Source organism: Micromys minutus (assembly GCF_963924665.1).
Source record: "Micromys minutus genome assembly, chromosome: 4".
Classification (NCBI taxonomy): domain Eukaryota; kingdom Metazoa; phylum Chordata; class Mammalia; order Rodentia; family Muridae; genus Micromys; species Micromys minutus.
The window spans coordinates 52,057,839-52,085,494 of NC_137973.1; the positions used below are offsets into that span (position 1 = coordinate 52,057,839).

The 27,656-nt window shown below is 36.4% G+C and overlaps 1 protein-coding gene across 1 annotated transcript in view; it reads left to right on the forward strand.

The window, feature by feature from the left end:
- The window catches only part of DPYD (dihydropyrimidine dehydrogenase), an 878,881-nt gene that overhangs the window by 492,678 nt on the left and 358,547 nt on the right, over positions 1 to 27,656 (forward strand). The window contains exon 14 of the mRNA XM_080916202.1: positions 7,723 to 7,887. Coding sequence (XP_080772328.1) covers positions 7,723 to 7,887 — 165 coding nt within the window. The remainder of the gene's footprint in view (positions 1 to 7,722; positions 7,888 to 27,656) is intronic.

Sequence of the window (27,656 nt, forward strand, 5' to 3'; positions counted from 1 at the left end):
ACTCTTCATCTGTTTCTTGTGAAACTTATCTCTTCAGATGCACAGCTGCTCTGAGCCATTGGTATTAATAACTTGAATAGAAGACAAAACACAATGGAGTCTCTAAGCCTGCAGAAAAACTTTGAACTCATTAAAACAGTCATTAGGCACTCTCCATGGCATTCACCATCTCTGTGTATTCTCCCATACTCATGGCTGATTCCTTCCCCAGTTGTCACCCTCCCATTAGTAAAAGTAACTCATACCTAAACTCTCCCTGAAGCTGAATTTGACTGTAGTAAATATTTATCAAAGTCAGAATCATAGCCTTAGCTATATTCCTTCCCTTATGAACCCACATCTGTTATATGAAAATTATTACCCAGATCAAAAGATTAGGTCAAAGAGCAAAAGACAGCCATTTTTACTACATATTTAGTTCATATATATTTGGTGAAAAGATAAAAGACTACATGAAACTTTGTCTTTTAGCATTTCTATAATGTAAGATGCTCACTCTCTAAGATAACCAAGAGTACAATTGACCAGGTAAGCATAAAGATCCTGTGGTTCAAAATGCCAATATCTAATCTATAATCGATGGTATCACTTTCTGTTTATTACTATCTTGTTCACTCTGTTTTCCCTTTCTGCTTCATCACTATCTTTTGCATATGGACCCTGGCTGTTCATTCAGCCCACAAAAGCTTGAGACTGGACATTCTGTGTCAACAACCTCTGCACACAACATATTCAAATCTCAGGTTCTCAGTTTAGTATAAAACCTGGAAGTACTTAAAATGCCCTTAAAACTTTGACTTTGCAAAGTGTTTGCCACTGAAAATAGAAAATGGATGATCATAGTAAGCTCAATTATTAAGAATTTACATTTTCCTAAGTAGTAATTTTGTTTCTTTTAGAGCCATTTTCTGAATGAGTTATATTCGACCCATGTCTACATGACAGATCTTTGTTGTAAATTTAGAGAGCCCTGGTTGGGTAGTTTTCTCTAGCACTATTGACTCATTCCTCACTTCCATTTCTCTGAGCAGCTCTATGAACACCAATTGAATATGCTCTGCAGGAGAGAGCCAGCAAACAGAAGAATATTGAGTTTATGCTAACTCTTTCAAAACCTACACGTTAATGTTTGCAAAAAGATTTCTATGTTTAGGGAAAGTTGATCCCTGTAACCTGTAAATGTTGAGCCACATGGTCTGTGGCAAAGGATGCCTTTTATTGGAAGAAAAGAATTAGGAGAGTGAAGCGAAACTGTTTAAGGGGAGATGAGAGACCTAAAAATGAGAAGAGAGAGCAAGTGTAAAAATGACTGAGACAGAGACAGGGAGAAGTGATATGCAGATTAGAGCAATTAGAAGAGAAAATTTTCCTGAGGTATGATAGTTTCCTTAAGTTACTTAACATACTCCTTTGTCTTAAAAAAAATTGACTGTACTTCATTTTTTAATAGTTAACATGTTCAAATTGATTTCTTTCCTCACAGAAAACAACTTTTATCATTGATACATACATTTCATATTAGTGATCACTCCTATTATTACTCTCATTTCTATGTGCACCTGAGAACTGGTCTTAGCTACATTGTTCAATGGCAGTACAACTGAGGAAAGAGGAAAATTTTCTGTTTTTCATCTTTATCAGCAAGATGATAGAGCTGTGATGTTCAGTTCTGAAGGATGTGAAAGATCTGTACTGTGCATACCTCTATTATTAATGTTTCGAAAATGACAAATGCATCACTGCTTTGATAATTTCTCTAAAGTTTCTAAAATAGCACTGCTATTCTCTGTGTGTTTTCTGTATAGATAAATTTTCAGGTTTTGTACACACTAAGTGTTGTTACTATTTCAGGTTTTGAAGGCTGCGTTTATGTAAGATACTCAAATAAAAAAAATGATTTATTAAAAGGGGATTCTTATCCTACCTTTTTAATAAACACTTTTAAAAAAAAGACATGTAGAGGAATTTTAATCCAGTAACATTGCTTCTATGGCAAGGGATAACAAACAAAGACCTTCTAGGATTATGTCATCTGACTGGAATGCAGACACACTCTGGGCTATTGTGTGAGCTGACTAGAATACAGACACACCCCTAGTATACACCTTTCATTCTGAGCAATAAAGGTAAAGTTAGTATGTCTAAGCCATATTTGAAAGTGATGTCATTATTGATGATACCAGAAAGTGCTTGCTGACAGAAGCCTTATTTGGTTGTCTCATGAGAAGCTCTGCCAAGAGCCTCACTGATACAGATGAGGATGCTTGCAGCTAACCATCAGACTAATCATAGGGACCCCAAAGGAGGAGTTACAGAAATGGCTAAAGGAACTGAATGGGTTTGCGACCCCATAGGAAGAACAGCAATATCAACCAACCAGACACCACAGGGACTAAACCACTGACCAAAGAGTACACATGGTGGGGACCTATGGCTCCAGCTGCATATGTAGCAGAGGATGGCATTTTCTGGCATCCATAGGAGGAGAAGACCTTGGTCCTAGGAAGGCTAAATTTCACAGAGTAGGGGAGTGCCAGGATGTTGAGGTAGGAGTGGGTGGTTGTGAGGGGGAGCATCATCATAGAAGCAGGAGGAGGGGGATGAGAGAGGGAAGCATTGGGAAAGGAAATAACATTTGAAATATAAATACATAAAATATCCAATAAAAAAAGGAGGAAAGTAATGACTAATTGAATGGCAGACAAAGTGATAAATCAGAGAAACTTTTGACAGAAACATTTGACAAAATGAATTAGAGATAGGATACACACAGCTCTCAAGGGGACAACACAGGAGAGGGAGAGGGGGAGAGGAAGGGAGGGAGAGAAAGAGTCATGTGTGTGTGTGTGTGTGTGTGTGTGTGTGTGAGAGAGAGAGAGAGAGAGAGAGAGAGAGAGAGAGAGAGAGAGAGAGAGAGAGAGAGAGAGAGAGAGAGAGTGTTACACAGGCAGTTTTCAGAAGCAGGCTGCAGTGAGAATAACATAGGTATAGGTGAAGACGGAATGAACCAGACAGAGAATGAGTAGGAACCAGGAGATTAGAATGTATTGCAAAAGTTACAATGAGGTCAAGCAGAGAAGTTCAGTCAGAAGCTATATTTTCTTATCAGTGAACTTGGAGGAGTTTGGGCCAGAGGTTTTGAACCAGCCAGAGTTCAGAATGAACTAGAAAGGGTGAGTTTATTCAGCAGTAAGCCTCCAAGAGGAGAACAGGTTAAAAAAAAAAAAAAAAAGGTACTTTCATTAAAAAAACACTCATTAGAATTTTGGGATTTAAAAGGAAAGGAAAAGTTGATGATTGTGTCCTATACCCACAATCCCAACATTTGGAAGGGAGAGGCAGTTGGATCAGTTCTAGGCCATTAGCAGCTACATAGCAAATTTAGGGGTTGAATGGACTTCATTTGACCCTTACTTGAAAAAAAAAAAAAAAAGATAGCTTATATTTAAGTCACAGGTGTTCAGGGGACCTATGGAATCTATAGATTATCACAATATTCACTACATTCCTGTGTAGCTCAGGGCACAGTTTTGTCTTTCTGCTGCTCTGCAAGTTGAGCATCAGCTCATCTTCAGACAGCTGTGCTACCTCTTCTGTCCCTATTTAGCTGTTTTCCTCCTCTGTGTACCCAGTGGGACAATCTCTCTTCTGCATTTTCAATATAATACTATTCTTAAGTTTACAATTTTATCATGAGTGTGGATAACTGAAGAATATATTGACTGGTTGTTGTCCTTCCTAGAACTATCCTGTATTTCTTGTTTTGTGTGTGTGTGTGTGTGTGTGTGTGTGTGTGTGTGTTTGTTTGTTTGTTTGGAGACTACTCTTTTCATTCAACACCATTAATAGAATGAAGTTATGGTGGCAGACTGGACTGTAATTCATTCTGAACATTTTAGTTTTTATTTTAGTCCAATGTCATTGCACCCCAGTTCTCTGTCTAGTCCCTTAGGACTAAGTTGTACTTTTCTACTCTTGAGGCCATTGTGATCATCTTCGTTCAAGAGTAATCATGGAAACAGTGTAATTTTTCTTTACAGTTAGAGATGTCAAGTTAATGAACTTAAACAAATATAATCAGGATGTTCTGCATCCAAGTCTTACTAATGTTTAAAACCTACTCATCACCTCAATGGCTAGGAGAGCTGTGACACTTGGTTTTATAATGGTGGCTTCATTAGCATATAAAGCTTGGATGTCTCCTAATATTTTCTCCTCCATAAACATCTATTTTTTAAAAATCTGAACATTGTTAGTGTACTGAAGATGGGGCTATTGTAATTTATATTCTTTTTTTTTTTTTTATAGAGAATGAGCTTGTATTAGTCTAAATGTTCCTGGCCATGTTTACTCTATTAAGTTTCTTAAGCAATACCAATATAACTGAGCTATTCAGCATTAAAGTAAATTATTCCTTTATGAAAGGTTTTTCAAATTCTAGTGTTCTCTGGTCAAAATTATTAAGAAGTTATCGCCCTTGTGTTGAAACTTTAACTCTAATCATAAAACCACGGGCAATTTTTTAGAACACTGTTATCTTTCATCTGTCACTTACTTTCAAGTATCTAAAATGTCCCAACATATGGAGAAAGTCTGGAAAATTAACTGAAAGGAAAACTCAATTTGAGGGGACAAAAGGCTAAAATAAAATTTGTTACTGCCCTATTATTGAGTTATTTTAATTTTGTCACTTTGTTAATTTTGTCAAAAGTGTTAAAATTTTGTAAATAAAAATTTTAAAAAGTTCTGTTGAGATAGTTCACAAATTCTGCACAGTAGTTATCTATAGTATTGGGAAGAATGTTTATCATTGTTTATAATAAAGAAATTGAAAATTTCAACTATTTGAAGAAATTTCCCAACAGGTTCTGTCTTAGTCACTGTTCTGTTGTTTGAAGAAATACCCTGAACAAGACAATTTATGAAATAAAGCATTTAATTGGGGGATTTGCTCATAGTTTCAGAGAATGAGTTTATGAACAACAGAGAGCATGGCAGCAGGCATATCTTTGCAGGGAAGGTAGGAAGTAGGAAGGGAGGATCAAAGAATGAGAGAGAGAGAAAGAGAAAGAGAGAGGGAGAGAGAGAGAGAGAGAGAGAGAGAGAGAGAGAGAGAGAGAGAGAGAGAGAGAGAGAGAGAGAGAATGCAAGCCTGTGCCTGTTGTGGACTTTGAAGACTTCAAAGGCCACTTCTAATGGTACACCTCTCTAAAGGGGCCACACTCTCAATCCTTCCTAAACTGTTTCACCAACCAAGGAACAAATATGGGACTATGGGGGAGGGGTCATTCTCATTCAAATTACTATAGGGTTTTTCTTTATTCTTTCAACAAAAGCCACATAAATGATTTATGTTAGCTTCTGAAATTATATCTCAGAGATTGCTAAGATACTTCTCTCTGTCTCCATCTGTCTCTATCTCTTTCTCCCTCTTTCTCTGGCTCTTCCTTTCTCTCTTCTTCTACTTCTCTTCCTGTCTTCCCTTGTATTATTTTTTCTAGTAAATGAGACCATGGCATAGGTTGTTTTCTGAGCTTCCCTGGATAATTTTACAGATGATAATAGTATGAAATCTTAGGTCAAGAAGAGAGTTAAGATGTGTTTTTATTTCAAAGGGAGTTGATAGTTTTGTTTCTAAGATTCCCAGAAAATTGGTGCCTATAGCAGGTAAAAAAGAAAAGCTGTACTTGAGATCATATATACTAGTTAATATATACTAGCTCTTAAGCACAGTTTGTTGTTGTTTTGATATTTAAATTATCTCTGTGTGAAACAAATATCATCTCTTTGTAGGCAATCTTCACAGCAACATTTCAATTGTTCAGGACTTAACTCAACTTGTAGGGAGTGACATACTCTAAAGAGACTCTAAAGTGACCCATTTCCATTCTTTTTTGATTCACTTTGATGAACCGAAAATCCTCTGTCCACTTCCTTAGACAAGTCCTCTGTAGGGGAACAGGTTGTTATCTGGGTTGAATTTATCCAAGAGAAAGCAGTTAGAACACTGGGTAGAAGGACCTCAGGGATAGAAGAGTGTGAAATCTGCAAACTGGAACAGAGAAGAAAACCAGAGTCATTCAAAGGAAACATTTTCCAGAAATGCCTCTTCCAACACTGGCAGCACAATAGTGCCTACCTGGAGAGACACATGGAGCCACCCACAGGGATGCTGCATACATGGGGATGCTGCATACGCGTGGAAGCATTGGCCAGGATAGAAATTTGACCTGTCTGCTAGAGCCTCCTGGAGTGATTCTATTTGTCATTTTAGCGTTTATGATTGTGTAACAGGGTTTTTCAACAGCAAATCAAAGCAAGGCTGGTGATATTGTGCACACACACAATAGAAGTGGAATGGCTTAATTAGTAAAAATTTAATTGGCATGATTCCTATAAGTTAAAATGTACATATTTAAGGAGGCTTTTTGTAACATTTATACCATTTATTTTATAATATACTAATTCGGATGTAAAAGTGAATGTAAATTAACAGAAATTAACATGCAATGTGAAGAAAAGTCCTTTTATCCTCTGCAACTGTAGCATTTGGCACATTCAGGAATAAATAATCTTTTGTGGCAAGGGTATGCCTTATCAAACATATGCAGATCAGCACTAATTAATGCTAATTAAGGTTTCCTGTCTATCTAGTTGGAAAAACGTCCAAATGTTATGAAATCCAGTTAGTATGCCTATTACACTAATTGTTTTATATGGGGTGGTTCTTAATTAAAATATGTAAATTGACCTTAATTGCTATATACTAATGGGGGTTCATGTTATCTCACTAAAAGTGACAAGATGGTGAGGAGGGGTACTTAAAAGACTAATTCTGATAAATCCTTAACTAAATGACCTTTATTCAAAATTAATTTTAATTGGAAGTTGGCAAAAGAAACATTTTTTCCTTCTTTGTCTCATTTTAGTTTTAAGTAATGGAAGAATGTTATTCTTCTTTGCTAAGACTCCTTTAGAAGCAGCCTGGGATTGGTAATTACACTTAACAAGCTAGTTAATTTTACTGTTTATATTTATCAGGAAGTTATTGATAACCTCATTTCAGTCTTAGAAAGGGAAACTGTCTTCATATTAAATATGAGACCATATACTCACATTCAGACAAATATGTCTGCATATAGGAATGTGAGTGTATGTATATATGTGCTCAGGTGTATATATATATATGTATACATATATACAGGTAATTTGACCCAGTCAATTCATTATAATATTTTTCAAATTTAATGAGCTAGTCATAGTAATATGTTTTTCTCAGTTGATTTGCATTTAAATAACATTTTAAGAAAATTATACATTTTGTATTTAAACATTAATTCTTACTGGAGTTAATGATTAAAGCTATTTAGATTACATAAACCTACATGGAATTTTAATATTTTATTTCTTTATTTATTTTTAAACTGCAAACAAACTAAAATATGTACAGCCTAAATTAGCATAAAATTATTTAATTAAAATTTTTTCTACTATGTACAATCTAGAACTGCAGTAAGTTAGCAAAAGCTAAGGAATATTTTATTCTGCCGTTCCATTTGGAGATAGCATATGCTCAACCGTAATTTAAAGTATGTTAAAACCTCATCTGGAAAAATGTGCGAAGAGACTTGGTAAAATATTGTCACATGGAAATGAGTATATAATCAAGATCGCAGGTTTTCTTTGTGGACCAGAGACTCGATGTGTTTTTTCTTTTATTAGGACATCGTGACAAACGTCTCACCCAGAATCATTCGGGGTTCCACTTCTGGCCCCTTGTATGGCCCTGGACAAAGCTCCTTCCTCAACATTGAGCTCATCAGTGAAAAAACAGCAGCATACTGGTGTCGCAGTATCACTGAACTAAAGGCTGACTTCCCGGACAATGTAAGTGTGATTTAACATCTAAGACAAGAGAACAGGCATGAGTTGCTGAATGTTTATTTAAACATCCAATTCATAGGCTTATAAATATTAATGCATATAATATATTTTATTAAAGAATCTGCTGGTTGTGTGGCTGATGCATAGAAAGATAAAGAAAGAAAGCTGGAGAACTCATAAAATCCCTCCCCATGTGAGGCTTTGTTATAAATGGGTACTGGGCGCATGAAGATGTCTCCACATAAGCCGAAACAGGAGGAATGAAATACCCATTTTATTGAGTTGGTTTTCATTGTATGTGGCTAGTATTTATGAAGGTGATGACCTTAGGGAGAAATTGCAGGCTGTAAATCATCATATACAAAGCTAAGGCTGGAACAGAATATCTTATGAGGGTTGATTTTTTTGGTTTTGTTTTTTTTCCAGTGGGAGATAATTTACCAAATAATTTTAGCATTCTTAGACTAAATGAACACACTATGTTTTGTAGAACGCTGATTCTTATTGTTTTTTTTTCAAGGAACCACACAGAATCCTTACAGCAAAATCAGAGTTACATGTAATAAAACAGTACTTTCTCTTTAGGGGTGCAGTTGAGGTTGCTCTTGGTTGTTTCTTTGATTTATCACCTGTTCCTATGCCTCACCTTCTGTCTATTATTCCTCAGTCAGTGGTGAATGGAGCCCGGATTATTCAGTACTGTTTATGTTACAGAAAAGGGTTTTCTACAAGGACAAAAATGAGCACATGTCAACACTGTCACGATATGTATTTTTAAATATTTAAGTACTTTTGAATTTAATGGAATTCATGAATGGTTGCTTATAACCTGAAAAGTCAGTCTTCCAAAGAAAGCACCCTGCTGTCTTGCAGATCAAGAGGTATTATTTTCGGTAGTTCAAATGCTTCTGTATATGCTCTTACCCTGAACTGAATACAGTCATGTAGAACAGGTATAATTTATCTTCCCGAAACAGTCCTTCAGATGGAAAGGGAACTATGGAGTCACATTAGAATCCTGTAGCATCTGCTCGTTAGGAGTTCCTCGGGTTGGGGGCCTGATGTGGCAATTATCTCTCCTGTGATACAGTTAAGTCATTGCAACCAACTGCCAAGTGTGTGTATTCTAAAGAAGCCATATCCTTTAGGACATTTCTCCTTAGATTGTCAAGGACAGGAGACCCAACTGTAAAAACGAGAATATTAATCAGTTTTCTAACTTGGTGTCTAGTACTGGATACTCTGTTAGGTACTGAACATTTCATTGTCATTACGGTGGGAGATAGATACTTAATAAATCACTTATTCTATGCAGAATATTGTTATTTGCTTTGTATATTTTAAACTTGCCAGATCCTTTAACATCTTCATAAATAGATACTGTTACTAACCCAACTTTATAGTGGAGGAAAGGCAGGTACAGAGAGGTAAAGAATCTTGCTCATGTTTGGATATATAATCTGTCCTGAAGTTAAATTTGGAATTTAAATTTTGCTTTTATTATCTACACCTCTGTGTACTAACTAGTGTCTTTGATGTACCTGCCTGGGCTGTTCTTTATAATCCAGTATTTCTTTTCAAAGTGACATACACAACATTATGAAATAAATACGATTTTTCCACAAATGGCTTCAGTGTTGAATGAGACCAATGTTTCTCAGAAACAAAGAGCCAAAAACCTATTTTCTTTGAAAAAGTCATGGCCATCAATGACCTTCTCAAACTCGGACGATACTGTCTGCTGTTTCTGAAGCAGGAATAACTTGCTATGATAATGGACCCCAAGAAATGACAGTCAGAAGACAGAGACTCTGGGTTGAAGGCCCTGGCCCTCTGATTCCACAGCCAAGCAGAAAGAAGAGATACTTTGAATGCTAAATCGCCGTGGCAACAAAGATCTTCTCTTATAATGCTTTCCTGTGTTTGAAAAATCTAATGCATGAGGTTGTTTTTCTTTTTCAATTCTTTCCCCATTTGGATTACATCCATTTGTCTTTTCTCCGTATTTTTAGAACTCATTTCTACCGTGTTTACTCCGCACACCAAAGATAACATTTTGAACACAATTAAAGTGGCATTCTCATCGGAAACCACGGAAAGAGCGCACTTGCACCCAGATAAGGCCATGCTGAGAGGACCATCTCCCCCACTGCTCCGGAATCATTCTGATGCCAGATTCAGTGAGCTGAGTGAAGGGAAGTGACCCTTCATTTTCCAACTTTAATTATCACTCTCACTGGAGTTTTCCCACATCATTCTCAAGTGCGTGGCTGCCACCTTTAATGACAGGGATTGGATAATTTAACCCACTGTGGCAGCTTCTAAGCAAGGGCTAAGTTTTCTGAGAAAGAAATTGTGCCACGGAGATGCAGGCAGCTAATATCCGTAGGGAGGGTTGGTTTCCAGATTGGAGAAACTACAGCTGCACGTGAGTCAGAGGAGAGAGCTACAGAGCGTGAATATGAAGGTAAGAAGACTTTAGAAGGTGGTGCCAGGGATCCTGGAACTCATACTGCAGAGCCCGCCTTCAAGTTAGACTTGCTTGTCTCTCAATGTTTCCTTTATATTTATCTGTGAATTAAATTTGGCACAGGGATCACTGTAGTGACAAGTTATTACTAACAGAGTTTTTGTTCGTGAGCTGAGATTTTGCAAAGCTTATTATGAAATATACTGTATAATTAGGGCTTACAGAGATAAGTTTAAAATGAATCTTTTCACGAGCATTACAAAAGCCGAGAGCTGGTATATTTTAGGCTGGATAAAAAATTTTTTTTAAGATAAAAAAACAAAACCATATATATATATATATATATATATATATATACATATATATATATATATATATATATATGCATATGTATGTATGTATGTGTGTTTGTGTATGGTAAATATATATATAAATATATGTATGTATACCATGATTTGTCTGAATGCACTAACTTAGCAGGAAGAGACTCTTTTTTTCTTCTAATCAGTTGGTCAACTAAAAGTTAGGGAAAGGCTGACACTCAAGCACAGAATGTGCTGGTAAAGAGACACCAGACCAGGATGAGGGCTTTGGTGGGGAGACATTAACAGAGGGACAGTGGCTAGGGAAAGATTTTTTCTCTACAGTATTGTCAGATCCTCACTGGTGATGAAACCATGTTTCAGCTAATGGCTTAACCCCCAATTAATTCACAATACTCTAAAGAAGTTGATCTCCATCCATGTTCATGAAACTGCTCTGGTCAGTAACCTCTACATGCAGATTCTTAATCTGTGTACCAGAGACTCCTTCCTCCAAGGGTGAGACTTAAGCTTTCCCCTCTGCATTTTTGAGTAATAAAGGCACAATTCAAAATTCTTAACGTTATGGAGGATCACGGTAAGGTTTTGAAGGATATGTATAAGTGAAATATTCAAAGTACATTTCAAAGATAGGGGAGAGAGGAGGCTGGTGAGGTAGATAATTGGGTGAAAGGCTGACTGTGTAGGCATGCAGATCTGAATCCCAATTCCAGCATCCACATAAAAAGCCAGGAATTGTGGCATGCATATATGATGCCTGCACTGGGGCCTTGGTGGCTATGAGGGAGAGATAGGGTAAGCCCAGTTGCTCATTGGATGGCTGTTCTAATTCACTGTGTTCTAGGTTCAGTGAAAGGCTCCTGCATCCAAGAGGTAAAGTAACAACCAATAGAGAAAGACTCTTTAGCAGACCTCTGGCTTCCAAAAGAGTCCTTAATAGACCTCTGGTCTCCACATACATTCACATGTGCACTCTTTACATATGTGTGCATATACCACGAATATGTACAAAGTAAAAAGTGAAGATAAATATAGTCATAATTTTAAAATTTTTTCACAACTATGTATTGTATGTTGGGCACAGTCTCCTCAAATCTACCAAACTTTTTCTTCTTCCTTCTCTTATCTGTCTGCCTCCCTGCAAATCCCTTTTATTTCTCTACACACTTTAATTCTTTTTCTCATATCATATATTTCTAGAAATGGAAGAAAAGATATGACATTTAACTTGATTTTTTGTTTTTTTGAGACATGATCTCATGTGTCTGAATCAGGCCACAAACAATGTAGCCTACACTAAATTTCTAATTTTTGTACCCATATTTCACAAGTGCTAGGATTAGAGATGTACATTTCCATTTCTCTTTTATATCACTCAATAATATACACAAAGTGTGGGGTGTGCTAAGTACTGTAATTTTATGCAGCAATGACCAGGTGGCAAGGTCAACTGCGCTGACTCCCCATGATTTCTGCATATGCAAATGTAATTCACCCACAAAACTGACATGATTTGTGGTATTCATGATTACAAGTATTGAATTTCAGTATTTGTAATCATTAACAGAAAATAAAAGTATTTTTATTGGGTTGTGTTTTGTTTTCTATTACAAGTCTTCTGTGGAATGTGCAAAGAACTCAATTCTCACTGTATATTACAATCATTTGGGTAACTGAAGAAAAGAGTAAGATTCAGTCTTGTCTGAGTTCAATTACTTCAGAAATTGTGGTTTGGACATAGTTTCTGTGTGACTGTGTGTGTGTACAGATCAAGACAATGTACACTTTTTGTTAAGCTCATTGGATGATCGTGTTTCAAACACAACTGGCATTATCATTAGAATTATAGACTAAGATCACTTTCTTTTAATCCAGAACTGAGCGCCAAATATTGCCTTACTTATCAAATATAGATCAGAAAAGGAATAAAGTAGGTGCCTTCCTGTCCTGACCCAGGGTTTGTGTGAGGCAGAACTAGAAAATTTTGCACTGTATTGGGAAGGTATGCTGGGTAGTTTCTTTTTTTTTTTTTTTAATTAAACAACTTTATTTTAAAAAACAAAGATAAATGTACGGATTTTAAGCATTTTTGCATAAAAGTATATGAATAAATTTTTGTCAGTACTTGTTTTTTTTTAAGTTTGATAGTGTGCATTAAGATCTTACAATGAGCATAAAGTACATGTAAAACAAGATGTAACTTGATACTTTCTATTTTACTCTTTGTTTCCTCTCTCTCTCTCTCTCTCTCTCTCTCTCTCTCTCTCTCTCTCTCTCTCTCTCTCTGTATGTGTGTGTGTGTGTGTGTGTGTGTGTGTGTGTGTGTGAAGATGACATAAGCTAGAGTCATCTGGGATGAGGGACCCTCATTTGAGGACTTTATTCCATTTATTAGCAGGCATTTGCATGTGTGTGTTTGTTTTGTTATTTGTTTGTTTTGATTAATGATTGAGGTTTGAAGACTCAGCTCACTGTGAGCAGTACTATCCCTGGCAAGCAGTCCTTCTGGGTTGGATACTAAAGGTAGCTGAGCAAGCCAGAAGTAGGAGATGTAAGCCAATAAGCAGTTTTCCTTCCTGGTTATGTTCTTTTCTATGGGTTCCTACTTGAGTTCCTGTCCTAACTTCTCCCAGTGACAGACTGGACTGTGACATGGAAATGTGAACCAAATGAACCCTTTCTGGGACTGAATTATTTTGGGTTGTGTTATGTTTGTTTACTTTTGCTGTTTGTTTGTTTGTTTGTTTTTAACAAAGAACCAACTCAAAACAGGTGGCTATTCCTTCAGCCTACTCAACCTAAAACACTGGGAAAGCTGGAGAAATGACATGGTGGTGAATCATAGTGGCTGCTCATCTAAAGGACCATGCTTTGGTTCCCAGCACATAGATGCTGGCTCACAGCCACACGCAGATTTAGTTCCAGGAGATCCAACACCCTTTCCTGGCTCCTCTTGGAACTGCATAGATGAAATGCTCATAAATGCATTCAGGCATTCCCATACACATAAGTAAAAACTAAATTAATGAACTAAATAATAAACCATGAAAATGAGAATCAATGTTATTCCAAGTTTTCCTCAACGACTCCTTTCAACTACAGGCTATCAAAAAAGCAACTAAGTATTAGTACTTGAGTAAGAAAGAACCTCTGCCATTAGACAATGATTATCTTGTTTTTAATCCCTGCTCAGAACACAAAGTAGCCAAGTTCTTTTGCTCTACAGATTATCTGTTCCTGCAGAAAATGTCAACCACTCACTTGGACTTAGCATTCATTATTACCAGACCTCATATTAAATTCTCTATCCAGAAATCTGAAGGCTGGCAGATAGAGGCAGACTACAGATACCATTTGAACCCATAACATAGAATGTTCTTTTTGTCTTCTATGTGTGTCTCAGTAGGGTCACCTTGCAAGCTTCATAAGGACTAATATAGCACAAGCAAGCCTTAATTTGTTTTTAAAGATATTTGCAATTAAACTTACAGTCATTGGAAGGCAAGATTGGGCCTTTGTTACTCAGTCATCTTGTTCAGAAAAAAAATGAGATCTAGAAAAAAAAGACGAAACTAATATATCTGTGGTACGGTTGTCAATGACTTAAAATTTGGTAAATGACTCATTGCAGACACCATTTTGATGCTCTCTTAAGCAGAGCAGAATACTCAGAAGCAGAAATTCTAAAGTCCTTTGACTTGATTCTGCCGTTATTCCCTCTGGAGTTTTCTGAGCTTGTCAAGTGTCTGTTTCTACCCATTTCTACAAGCTGGTTTAAAAAGTAATAAATTAAGAAACTGCTGGATCAGCTACTGAAGGAAAGGCTGGTGCGTCCCTTGGAAATGTCTCCCTCACTCACGCCACAGTGATTCCTTAATACTGTTTACAAATTCCTGAGGATATGGGTATTTCTCGGCCTCCCTCCTTTACCTAACTCCTAGGTGAATTTTGCCTCTGATAAACTATTAGTTATATCTCATTGGATTTGTAAACCATCTGTTGATAAAATTAAGATAAATTGTAATGGTACTGGGAATTTTGAAAGTGAATGGGAGTACGATAGTCCATGTCCTGTCATCGTCACCAAACTCTCTTGTGACTTTCCTAGAGTTGATAGAGGCCGAGAGCTCACAGTCAGTATTGGTGGTAACAGAAATATAACCTTTCTAGTAACTTGTCATTCAGCAGCACTATCATCCTCGTTTGCTACTATGATAGTAATACCTCAGAGGTCGGTAGAAAGATTAATTGAGAATGATGAAAGAACATTCTGAGATATTGCAATTATTAACTGCTACGTATTATATTCCATAAAGTACTTTTGGTATGTTACTTTTATTCCTAGTTTAAGCTTGTTAGCTTTTTATGATAGATTCTGCAAGAGATACTTGATAAGCCAAAGGTAACAGTACAGTCGCAGCAATTAAAACATATAGTAAAAGTGATTTTGAAAAATTATATGAACTACTGCTTTATATAAAAGGTTATCTTTAAATATATCCCAATGTAAAAACAGGTAAAGACTGAACCAGGCCTACTGGCACAAGTTTTGAGACAAGATGATTGCATGTTTGAACTCTGTAGGCTGCATAATGAGACTCTGCCTCAAATAAATAAATAAATAAATAAATAAATAAATAAATAAATAAATAAATGTATTTTATTATTTTGTGACATACAAGGTTTTCTTACAATATTTTATTAATTGTACCCTTTTGCTTTCCTCTCATTCATTTACTTGATCACATGGTTTCGTTTTAACAGACTGGAGGAATGGCACTTAGCTGTATTTCAAGATTAAGCATTGTAGCCAAAGAAAAGCATTGAAATGTATTTAATTATGCAAAAACCCAGCAGAGATAAACACATCAGAATGTGTAGTACTATGGCTAACTTGTAGCTATGTGATTGGTTTTGACTTTCTGTATCTAAGAATTTTTAACTCAATTTAGATGTTTTGAGGATTATGTGCACGAGGACCTCATTTTCATCATTTATACTTCTCTCCTCCTTCCAAGGACTCCCCTCCCCACCCTCTCACTCCAGCTAAAATCCATTAACTCTTCTATAAATACATGGATGTCTGTATCTGTCTGTACATATGTGTGTGCACAAACACATGCACATACGCACACACACACATACACAGAGCCATTAAAGGGCTCGTTCCTAGGGAAAACGGACTCTCCATGTCCCATTCATCTAGGACTGGGATCTTATGAACCTCTCACAGCCATATCAGCTTGACTACCAGTATTGTCATTATTCAAGTCCTGTTTAGGTGACCATATTGCTGGCATTTCATAAATTCAATACCAGCCAAATGTCTAGAAGATGCTATCTAGCAGCAGGTAGATCCTCTGCCTCTTAAAATACTTCTGCCCTCTCTTTGTATCTGTTCTCTGATGCTTAGGTGTAGGTCTTGAGTTGTATATATTCTAGTGAGACTAGAAACCTTATGTCACTCCTGTGCATTTTGACCACTTATGGATTTTTGTAGTGGTTGCTGTTTCTGTAAAAGAGCAACTTCTTTGATGTGGAGGTGAGAGCTGTACTTATCTGTGGAAATAATAAATTTAGAATATAGTTAGAAATATTGTTTACTTATGAAAATACCATATTGTTCACTGACATAATGGTTGAAGAAAATAACAATATATGTTCTCCTATAGAACTATAACTGTTCAAGCTATGGGTAGTTGAGTAGGTTATAGTTCCAGGCATGAGTTCCTGATACTGAGAGGGCTTTTGGTCTAATTAGACAGCTGTTGGTTGTAGCTAAATCAGGCTGCAACACTGGGAAATACCTTGCCAGGCAGACCAGTTGTTGTTGTGGCTCATGGGCTTTGACTTAGGAGTGTGGAAACTGGAAAGGGATTGAAGAGGGAATGTCCAGATATTTTCTTTGTGTGTATGTCTCCAGACTTCTAAGAGAAATTGTGGCTACAGCCTAGTAGAATATTGAAAACTTGACTTACTCTTCTAACAGAAATAACAACAAGCAAATTTAATAAGAGGTTTAAGACACAGAGCATTAAACAGTAAAGACAGTAGTTGCTTAAACATGAAAAAACAAGGTTCTGCCCCTCCATTGAGAGTTTCAGGGAGTGAACTGCATCAGAGCAAAGGGATATGAAGGATAGAATTCACAACATAGAGAACAAGACTAGAGATATGGAGAACAAAGATGTCCAAAACCTATCCAGAAGCCCCTACACCATTCATGTAATATACATGCTGTGAAGCAGAATACAAACTAGTTTGTTCACATGGACCAACATGTTTATAGAAAGGAACTCTCTGAGTGGAGTGGAGCACAAGGGCTTGGTGGTGTGTATGTGCGTGTGTGTGTGTGTGTGTGTGTGTGTGTGTGTGTGTGTGTTTGTGTGTGTTGCTTTGTTTTCTTGTTCTCATAGATCAGGAATAGCAACAAACTGAGTAGCGACATCAATGAAAACCACTACAATGAATGCAAGGAAGGGCTCCTATTCAGCCATATTTATTGCCAAGGTTAAAATTAGCAACTTAAAGCAAAACATAAAAATTTGAGAAATACAGAAATATCTAATCTAACAAAGATAAAATTCAAACTGACTTACAGCCAATAAAATTCACTTGCTATATATGAAATAAGAAAATATAACTTAAAATTAAAGGAAAATCAATTGATATAATTCGTTTCAGAACTAACAAGACAGAATTATTATTAAAACTATTCCAAATGGTCAAATGGCTAAGGGATAAGTCAGATAAAAGATTTAAGCCCCCATAGACTAAAAACTTATGAATTTGGTAAGAAATATGATGGAAGTTATAAACAACCTATTAGGCATTTCAAAAAAATAACAAACTTAACAACATTGAAATAAAAATGATAAAGCAGAGTCTTAGAGGAAAGGTGGAGAGACATGCATAGAGACCAAGCATCTCCAATAAAAAGCTCATGATAGGCATAACATGGTCCACTCTTTACAAAAGAAGGATGAAAGGAAAATAGAGCACAAATAAACTGGGTGTGGTGGCTCATGCCTATATCTCATCACAGCTGGATCAGGGGGATTACTGTGAGTCTGAAGGTAGCTTGGTATATATTGAGAGTTCCAGCCAGTCTGAGCTACAAGGTAATGGTGAGGGAATAGTTTTGTGCCCTGTGTATTCAAATGGTAATTTCTAAGCTCTGAGACCTGTTGCTCAGACTTGGTATTTTCATTATTATTGAGGCATCTCCTGACTCAATGTTGTATAAAAATTGTTCTCCTTCACCTCTGATCAGTTAATAAATAGTAGATCAGCAGATAGCTGGGCACAAAACTTGAGGTGGAGCTTCTATTTCACTAGAAAAGCCCCTAGGTGGAAAGGGTCATTATGAGGGAGTCAACATGAAGACACAGATAAAGAAGAAGGTATCAGATCAAGACTAAAATTTCAGTGCATACTATCAAACCTTTTAAAAGAAATCAAGAACTGACAAAATATATTCATATAGTTTTATACAAAAATGTTTTTAAAATATGTATATTTATCTCTGTTTTTAAAATAAAATTGTTTAATTAAAAAAAAGGTAGGTAATACCACACAGCTGGGAAGTCCAGGCCAATATCTAGTTAGAATAGATGAGAATCTGTCCAGCTAAAGTACCTGAAGTTTATTGAAAATATAAAGGTCTCCAAGTCATTATTCAGAACGAGGAAGATTGAAGAAAAACCCTATGTTTTTACAATGAGAGACTCTAAAATGTAAAAATCACTATAAAATTATTTAAATTGTTTGAAGAAGAATGAGAAGAGAAAGGGGAATAGAAGGAGAGGAAGAGGAAAAACCTAAGTTTAGATCAAGATGATAGAGTTAAGCCTGATCACTAGTGTTACACTGAAAATAAGAATATCCCAACACTTCAATTAAAAGGCAGAGATCTAATGACTATATATAAAAGCAATAGTTAGCTATATTTAAGATCTAATTTTAAGTATGAAACTTAAAGATGATTACACGAAGCACTGAAATGATATTCCATGTCAACTCCAATAAAATGAATATTATTTAAGTTATAGTAGAAATAAAGCAAGCATTTTGTCGTGAACCAACACAACAGAAAGATCATGTTGTCATGGTAAAGGATCAATTTATCCACAGACCCTAACAGCATTGTTGAGATACAAAATAACAGTTCTGAAGGAGGCATGAAGCAAAAACCAATATAGCTTTCAGAAACAATGGGAAAGCCTGCAATTATATTTCAATATATATTACCATGATATCAGTAATTAATAGACTGAAAGTATTATCAGACCTGAAAAACACTATCAATCACCTTATCTAATGGACACTCCATGTCAATTGCAATAAACATAGTTTTGGGTTTGATTGGCTGTTGATTTGTTTGTTTTATGTTCTCAGGGCGTTTAGAAAGCTAGGCCATATTCTTGTCCACAGGTGAAGCCCTAGTGCTTTTACAGTAATTCAAGTCACACAAAGCCTACACTCTGGTGACAAAATAATGCAGTTCAAAATTAAAAGAAGGATATTTTTGAAAGATACTCAAATAGTTTAAAAAAACGAGTAATATATGCTCTAAACTCATATTAAAACATGAAATTAGAAATTATTTTAATGTAAAGGAGAATTAAAATATGCCTAAATTTGTTGTATGCCATGCCATTAGTTATGAGGAAAACTCCACTATCAAATGCATGAATGATAAGTGAAGGAACGTATCAAGTTAATGACCTCAAATCCTACCTTCAAAACTAGGATGGAAAGGTACCGAACTTAACGTAAATAATGAAATAATCTACCAAAGAACAATTGTGTGGGAGGAAATCAGTGAGAAGGAAACAGCAAAAACAGCAGGAAGGCAAACCGGGTTTTAGCAGATTGTCATGGACAAAACTTTAGCAAGATTCGTCAGAATTCATAGTTTAAAAAATTAAGTAAAACAAACAAAAAGCAGAAGATATGCCATTTTTCTAATATAGAGAATAAGACAGGTAACCCAATAATATATACTGAAAATAAAATAAAACCTCTTAACCTTAGTATTTTTTTCTATTGCTATGATAAAATACCCAGGCAGAAACAGTTCAGGAGAGACAGCTCACAAGTCAGAACCACAATGCTGAATTACAGTAATCAAATCAAGGCATTGGGAGCTTGAGGAAGATAGCTACTCTGTGTCCACAATTAGGAAACAAATTGCTTCCTAGTCCCACAATTAGGAAAAAAGGAAACCTGTGTTCAGCTTGGTTTTTCCATTGTATCCAGTCCAGGAGTGCAGCTCAGAGAATCCTGCTGCCCTCTGTGTGTAGGCCTGTACTTCACTAAATCAGTTTTAAAAACAAGTTCTGATGCATAGTTTGATGGTTAGCAGCTAACCCCAATGGAGGAGTTAGAGAAAGAACTGAAGGAGCTGAAGGGTTTGCAGACCCTTAGGAAGAAAATCAATCTTAACCAACCAGAACCCCAGAACTCCCAGGGACTAAAGCACCAAACAAAGAGTACACATGGAGGGAGCCATGGCTCCAGCTGCACATGTAGCAGAGGATGGCCTATCAGGCATCAATGAGAGGAGAAGCCCTTGGTCCTGTGAAGGTTCAATTCCCCAATATAGGGGAATGACAGGGAGTTGAAGTGGGTGGGTGGGAGGGGAGCATCCTCATAGAAGCAGAGGGAGGTGGATGGGAGAGGGGAGAACCTGGAAAGGGGACAACATTTGAGATGTAAATACTTAAAATATCCATTTAAAAAGTTCTCTATAAAATGATAATAACACGTTTGATGACATGTGTCTTAAGATTGATTTGCAACTGGACTGAATTAAAACTACCAAGCTACCAGTCTCAGCCCAGCTTTCCAGGGTACCCTAGGTACATCAGAGGCATCCACAAATTTATGGCTCATTGCCAGCATCCTCACTTTGATGCTGAGTCATCTGAACTTACAGGAAGTTAAAACAGACCTTAGCCTCTATTAAGAAATATAAGGCATGTTGGTTGAATTTCTAAGCTTTCGCTTTGTGAGAGATTAAAATGTTGGTGGTTCCTGTCATTCAGGAAAAGAAAAATCTTAAGACCAATCTATCAAACCCTTTAAAGTAGTCATTATACACGCATTAAAGGGTTACAACATGGGCTTTACAAATTCCTTGTCTTTTTTTTGTAATCAGACTGCCTTTGGGTAAGAATAGTGTCTCTCTGATTTGGAAGCATGGCACTGAACATGGTGAATAGCTAGGAGGAAGCCCAGGGGAGTGGGGGAAATGCAGTGAACTCAGAGTTTTCCTTTATCTGTATAAATTCGTGAGATTGGTCAGGTCTACATGTGCCCAAATGACAAGCTAAGAGGGTTCCTTGGGTTTACTTCCTTTAGTATTCTTCTGGTAATCTTTGTGTTCTAATCTTTGGAGGATTCAATTGCAATACATTCTTCATAGGTGTCATAATGTCCAAGAAGAGGAAGAGTCCAGTAAAACTGTTAATTAAGAGTTACCCCCCAACTTCTCTGCTCAAACGTCTAATATTTACCTTCTACTAGTCTCTAGGGGGACTTAATCTGTTAACTTTTAAATTTTGATTTAGAATGTGCCCCCTTTTGTTTTGTGGAGCTGAAATTGTGGAGGAGGGTTACCAATAAGGGAAGATCTTGTACTTGCATGCTGTTCTCTCTTTCTCTAGGAGTTTGCCTCGCCCTAGGTTTTTAGTTCATCCCAGAGATATGCACGCCCATTCCAGTTGGCTTTTCTAGTACTCTCTTCATTCTCCCCTGACCTGATCTTTCCTGTCCCCATCCTCATTCCCACCCCAATGTATACCCACGTTTCCATCTACCTGCTATGTCTGTTTTATTTCCTCTTCTCAGTGAGATTCAGGCATCAGGGTAATTGTTTGAACATTAAGTAATTAACATTTTAAATCCTCAAAACTCTATTTTAATTATATTTTATTTTAAACTCATTTTATAGATGAGTAATTGATCCCACTTGGGTTGAATATAAGTCTGTACCTGAGACTTACAATCATGATCCAGATCACTATAAACCCAATAGTAACTATAAAAGGATTCTGGTTTGGGAGGCATTTGACTACCTGCTTAGTGTCTGGCCAGGCTGACCAAACATCCTTCCAATATCACAAACAAGGAATACTTTAATAGAACAGTAAACATATATAAGAAGTAATCATTTGACTCAGAATTTTATCTGTGGGCTACATCTTCATTTAAAGAAGCAAAATTACAGTCACAATTCACATTGTGCTTTGAAGATTTTGAAAGGAATATATACGAGGTCCAGTCACTGAAACAGTCTCTCACTAACAGGAGGAGGAAAAACTCCAAATCCAAAGAGCAAAACCCATCAGGAAAGACAGCACTAGATCTTCATGCATCTTTTTTTTTTTTTTTTTTGACCATTCTATTGTTCATCAAAACAGAGAAAGTTGAATAGAAAATTAAATAAACAGTGTCACACTGGCAATGAGCTTTTCCTGAAAGCAAGCCTTGATTTTTAAACAAAAAGAAAAAGAAAGAAAGAAAGAAAGAAAGAGAGAAGTGAAGGAAGAGTGAAACAGCTACAAACAAACAAGGGATTTAATATACAAGCCCTAGGACTAATACTGTATACCACCTTCCCAGAGAACAGGTTCAGTTGAGTACTTCTTTTCATTCTTTTTTCATTAATGTATTGTAAAAGGTAGGGTAAGGCTCTCCTCCCAGTTCATGATAAGGATTTTATATGGAGGTGAAGACAAATACTTTTCTCAGATACTTCTCACACACTGAATGCTGGGATTTTGACATGCAACTAAGTTATTGGTAATCTGATCCTCTACCCCTGTCCTTGTGCTCCACTATGCTGTGTACTTTGTGCTGTATTGTGTGTGTTGCTGCCTTGAATGGGTTGGTGCAAAGAAGAAAAAAGTGTGTTCATATGCAGGCTTCCAATTGGGGAATATTTTTATAAACCAAGCATCAAAGTATTTAAGACTGCCAATATATGAGCTCTTTTTCTTTTTACCTGGACTCCTCCCCTTTTTGGTAGAGATGCTAATGAACAGAGAAATGGGAGGTAATCAGCCAGAGGGAAGAGAAGATTCAAGGACCTAGATAATTCACAAACTGGAAAATGAGCTCTTAACTAATCAAGATTGGGTTGTAAATAGGATAGAAAGAATTTATCCCTTGTATTGGCCTGGATAACATTTGTACCCAATCCAAGAAAGTATTTGCAAATTTCACACTTGGCTATTTTTTGTCCCTTTGAGATTTCCTTCCTGAACTAATTTTCCATTATGTACATAAGGCATAGAAATAACTTATCATTAAAGTCATTTTTCAGGTGGATATTTCACTTTGCATGTTGCTCAAATGCCTAGGGCATTAATAAAGAATGAGTTAACTTTATTAATACAGTTTCTTTGGGGAGTTTCTGATCTATATACTGATCACCCAAAAGGAAATTTTCTGTAATATTTTATTCATGTAAAATTTAGGGGAGTAACTAGATTGACTAATTTTTCCATGATAAATAATTTAGCTTTGTGCTGCTTTTGCATGTTAATTTTTTTCATAATGTACCCTTTAAAACCCTCAATATTAAAATGATCACTGACTGTTTTCTGGCTAATTTAGTTTAAATTGTAAATTTAGGCATGGCTGTAGGTTTATAAGGTATGAGGAGATATCTTAATATAGAAAATAAACATAATTACCGGCTTCAAAAGCAATGAATATAATGTTTGTAAGTGAATTACTGAAAATAATATGGAAATTAACCTGAGCAACAGAATATAAAAAGAATTATTACTGTTGCCCAAACTATAACTGTACCTCAAACATTTTACATAGTATATAAGTTCATGCTTTCTCCTGATTTCTGTTATTCAGAATTATTGCTTTATTCTTGATTAAAATCTTCAAGATTCTCCCAGTTCAAATCACACTACCAAGCTAGACAGCAAAGATTTTGACCATTTGGTTGGGATGCAAGGGATGGGTATAGATTCCTACCACCTTAACAAACAATATGTAAGGTAAATGGAGAAAAATGTTTTCTTGACCCCATTAAAGATGTGAAAATATAAATAAACATGAATTGACTACATGCCAGAAACAGCAATGAGAGCTGTGACATCACTTTTTTGTATCTTGAAGGAATGCTATAGACCAAAGGTTGTCACCAAATTGAAATCAGATACCTATTTAAATCTTAAAGCATCTGTTTGAAGTGGTTTATGTGTCACCAAACAGAAGCAGAATCAGATGAGATCTTTCTTAGGTAAGAGGGACATTCTCCAATTAAAATGAACCCTTAGGGAAAACAAAATCTTCTAAAGCATTCTATGTCTTTACCAACTCTTCACTGCTGTGTCTTTTAGTAATACAAAAGAAATTACAGATACCAACTCAAATCTTTTGGTGGAAACCACTTTGAAAGGAGATTTAATTCATTTAACTCAGTATCATTTGTTCACTTGGTGGGGAAAAAATGAAACTCACATGATCCTACCCCTTCCAGAGGAGATACAGGAAGTCAAAAGCTGATCAAAAAGAGACATGCTTTCTTCAGAAATATACCATGCCTATATTTTTCCTTCTTCTGTAAGTAACCCCTCATCCATGCTCTTGTAGGCAACACTAACTAGTCACATGTACCCACACATGCACACACACACACACACACACACACACACACACACACAGACACACTCACACTTCTACTAGAGTTAATTTCAAGCAACAATTAAGGAAGTAGGCAGGGCCAAAGGGTTGGTTCAGCTGGAAGGGGAACTTACTGACAAGCCTGAAGACTTGAGTGACCTAAGCTTCTCTTAGAACTCATGTCAGAGAATGGAAGAATGGACTACTACAAATTGTCCTTTGACTTTTACACACCTGAAACACTCCTCTCAACACACACACACACACACACACACACACACACACACACACACAATTTTATCAGGGCCTTCTCGAACCCACCAGCAATATAAATAATGACACAGAAGTTTATGATATTTTAAAGCTTAGACCTTTTGCTGAATAGTCTCCCAATAACTTTTAATTTTTTTTTAATTGGATATTCTCTGTATTTACATTTCAGATGTTATCCTCTTTTCCCCCAATCCTTTACCCACTCTCCCTCCCATTATCTCCATGAAGGTGCTCCCTCTCCCAACCACACTCTCCAACCTCAGTGCCTGGGCATTCCCTGCAATGGGAAAATGAGCCTTCACTGGACCACAGGTCTCCTCTCCCATTGATGCCAGAGAATTCCACCATCTGCTACATATGCACCTGGAGCCATGAGTCTCTCCATGCGAACTCATTGGTTGGTGTTTTAGTCTAGGAGCTGTGGTGGGTTTGGTTAGTTGATTATTTTGTATATCCTGCCCACAGTCAGCCCTTTTCAGTACAGAATTAACAATTGAACACACAGAGACACAAGTTCACAGAGCATCTTCTGCTTTTAATCCAATAAATTGTTTTTCTCTAATAACAATAAGTTATATGAAATAAGAACAACAAGGAGAACTATCAGATAAAAATTATATTCACAATGATCTGTCCATGTGTATAGGGTAACCTTGGAGAAAGTACCCAATTATCTATCTTATCTTAATGAGTCCAAAGTTTTTACCTAAATCACTGTCACTATTTAAGCTTTCACATTCTCTAACCTTCATGATTTTCCTTTACCCTCAATAAAACATCTCCTAAGACCCTAAAATACATTCTTAGATTGTTCCTAACTTATGCTTTTATGTTTATGCCAGTCAAACTTTATAAACTCTACACCTCTTTCGTGATTTTCCTTTTTTTAAAATCTAATAACAAGGGATACTGGATACTGTAAGAGTGTAACTATCCGGTTTCTAACCCTATAAGAAACATGAAAAGGATACATTTTACCTGAGTAAATAGAAAGTATACAGCAAGAAGCTTCCAAATCTAAAGAAAGGACAGAGGCTGATGGCTAACTGAACTGTCTCCTAACAGTTCTCTCTATCAGTGGGGTACTCATCGTTACCAGTCATGGACAGAATATCTTACACCCTTGTCTGTGAAGCAGAAATTCTGATGGACTTTCTTACCTTATCTTTGTAGAGCTGGGCAGTGGGCTTTCCAGCGTCCACAGTTTGGACAAAATGCTCTCAGCTGTTGAGGTAAGGCTGCTATTTGACGTTCTTCAGTGCCCACCATCTTCTTCAGAGAAGAATAGGGGTGCTGCCAAGAGCTTATATATTTCTCAGTCAGAAAAGCCTTTTATTATTATAAACCTTGAAAGCTATAATCTGTAGATCTCTGAAGTATTTAAGAATCACTTATTTATCTAAAGAACATCTAAATAGGGAAACTACTAACATTTTGCTTAACCCTGAAAAAATATATAAAGGTGGGCTAAATAAAGCTTAAGGCTTATTTCTGTAATTAACTAAACTAGTACTTAACAAAACTATAAGTTTACTTATAGATGACTCTTAACTTGCAGTCCTTATTAATCCAAGCAGTTTACAATAGTCACATTCAAAGACTAGAACTTTATATTTCATTTTAATGAATTGCAAAATATGTGTAGTATGTTGTAACAAAAATAACTTCAATTTTTATTATCATATAAAAATCCCATACCAATTAAAATATTTGACAGTTGTTGCTTTCAAGTCTAAAAATAGATACAATAACTAAGATTTTTATCCTATAAAGAAGATACAATAATCAATCCCCTTATCTTTTTTTCACTTTATCCCTCCTCCTACACAAACACACACACACACACACACACACACACACACACACTCACACACGTGTGCGTGCTCACATGAACACATACACGTACACATGATATGAGAAAAAGAAGGATAGAGTAGAGAAAGGGAAAGAGATCCATGAATCTTACCTTTTTTTAAAAAAAACTTAGAAAACATGTCTTAAATCTCTCAGTTATATACGTAAACCAGTCAGATAGATTAATGGCATATTGCCATACTAATGCTACATTTCCCACGAGCTCTAATGCTAGCAGGGAAGTTAACTTCAGGATGGAAGAGGGAAAACTTGGCTCAGTAATATTTAGCCAGTGCTGGTTCAAACTTTTGGAGGCTAATAGAGACATAGAGGTCAGGAGGCTATAAGTACATGAGACATCTAAAGATGGGTTTGTTGACAAAGAAACAAAGTTTACAATAAAGATCGAGGGAGAGAGAGCCCAGGATAAACATTCTGGGGATTTGGGTGAAGTCTGGCCCTACAGATAGGAAAGGTCATCAGGAGATTAGCAAGATGGGCTTTTAACCTTCTGGGTGGAAAACAGCTATACATTCCCTCCACTGAGGAGCCATTAGTGGGTTCCTAACATTCTTATTTTTTCATGTGCCTGTCTGTGAGTACTTAGGCCCTCTACAGTGTGGATAAAACACAGCTCTTTAAATACTTCCAAATGTTTTCCCCTTACTTAAAACCGATATCCAGTAAACTGTCCTGAAAAAGTGTGAGGAACAGATTACAAAGTCTAGCAGTCTTTTCACGATGGCTCCCTCTGAATATGGCAAATTGCAGATGAGAATTCTCTAACAGTGCCCTTGTTCTTTTCCTGTTCCAATGCGGGTCAGAGCACAACTACTGCAGTATCTGGTTTTTATCAAGATTTGCGTCTCACTGAATCAGCTTCTTAATCTTAGTGGAAAATCTGTGGTAGTAGAAAAATCACAATTCTCATTGCTGATCAATGTCCATAAATATTAGTAACTGTTAATATCTGAATGTTAGAGAATCACTAAATCCTGAATTATCAGTCATCACATTTTGTGTAAATGCGATCTATGTCTACTAGTGCCAGAAATGGAGGGCTGATGAGTCAGCTCCCTAATCTGTGTGAAGCAGTGTTTGGCTTATTCGATTACTAGCTACACTGTGTCCCTTTTACTAAATATATATCTTTTGTTATTGCTAATTTCCATGAACCACTAAATCCATGCCAAGAGAAC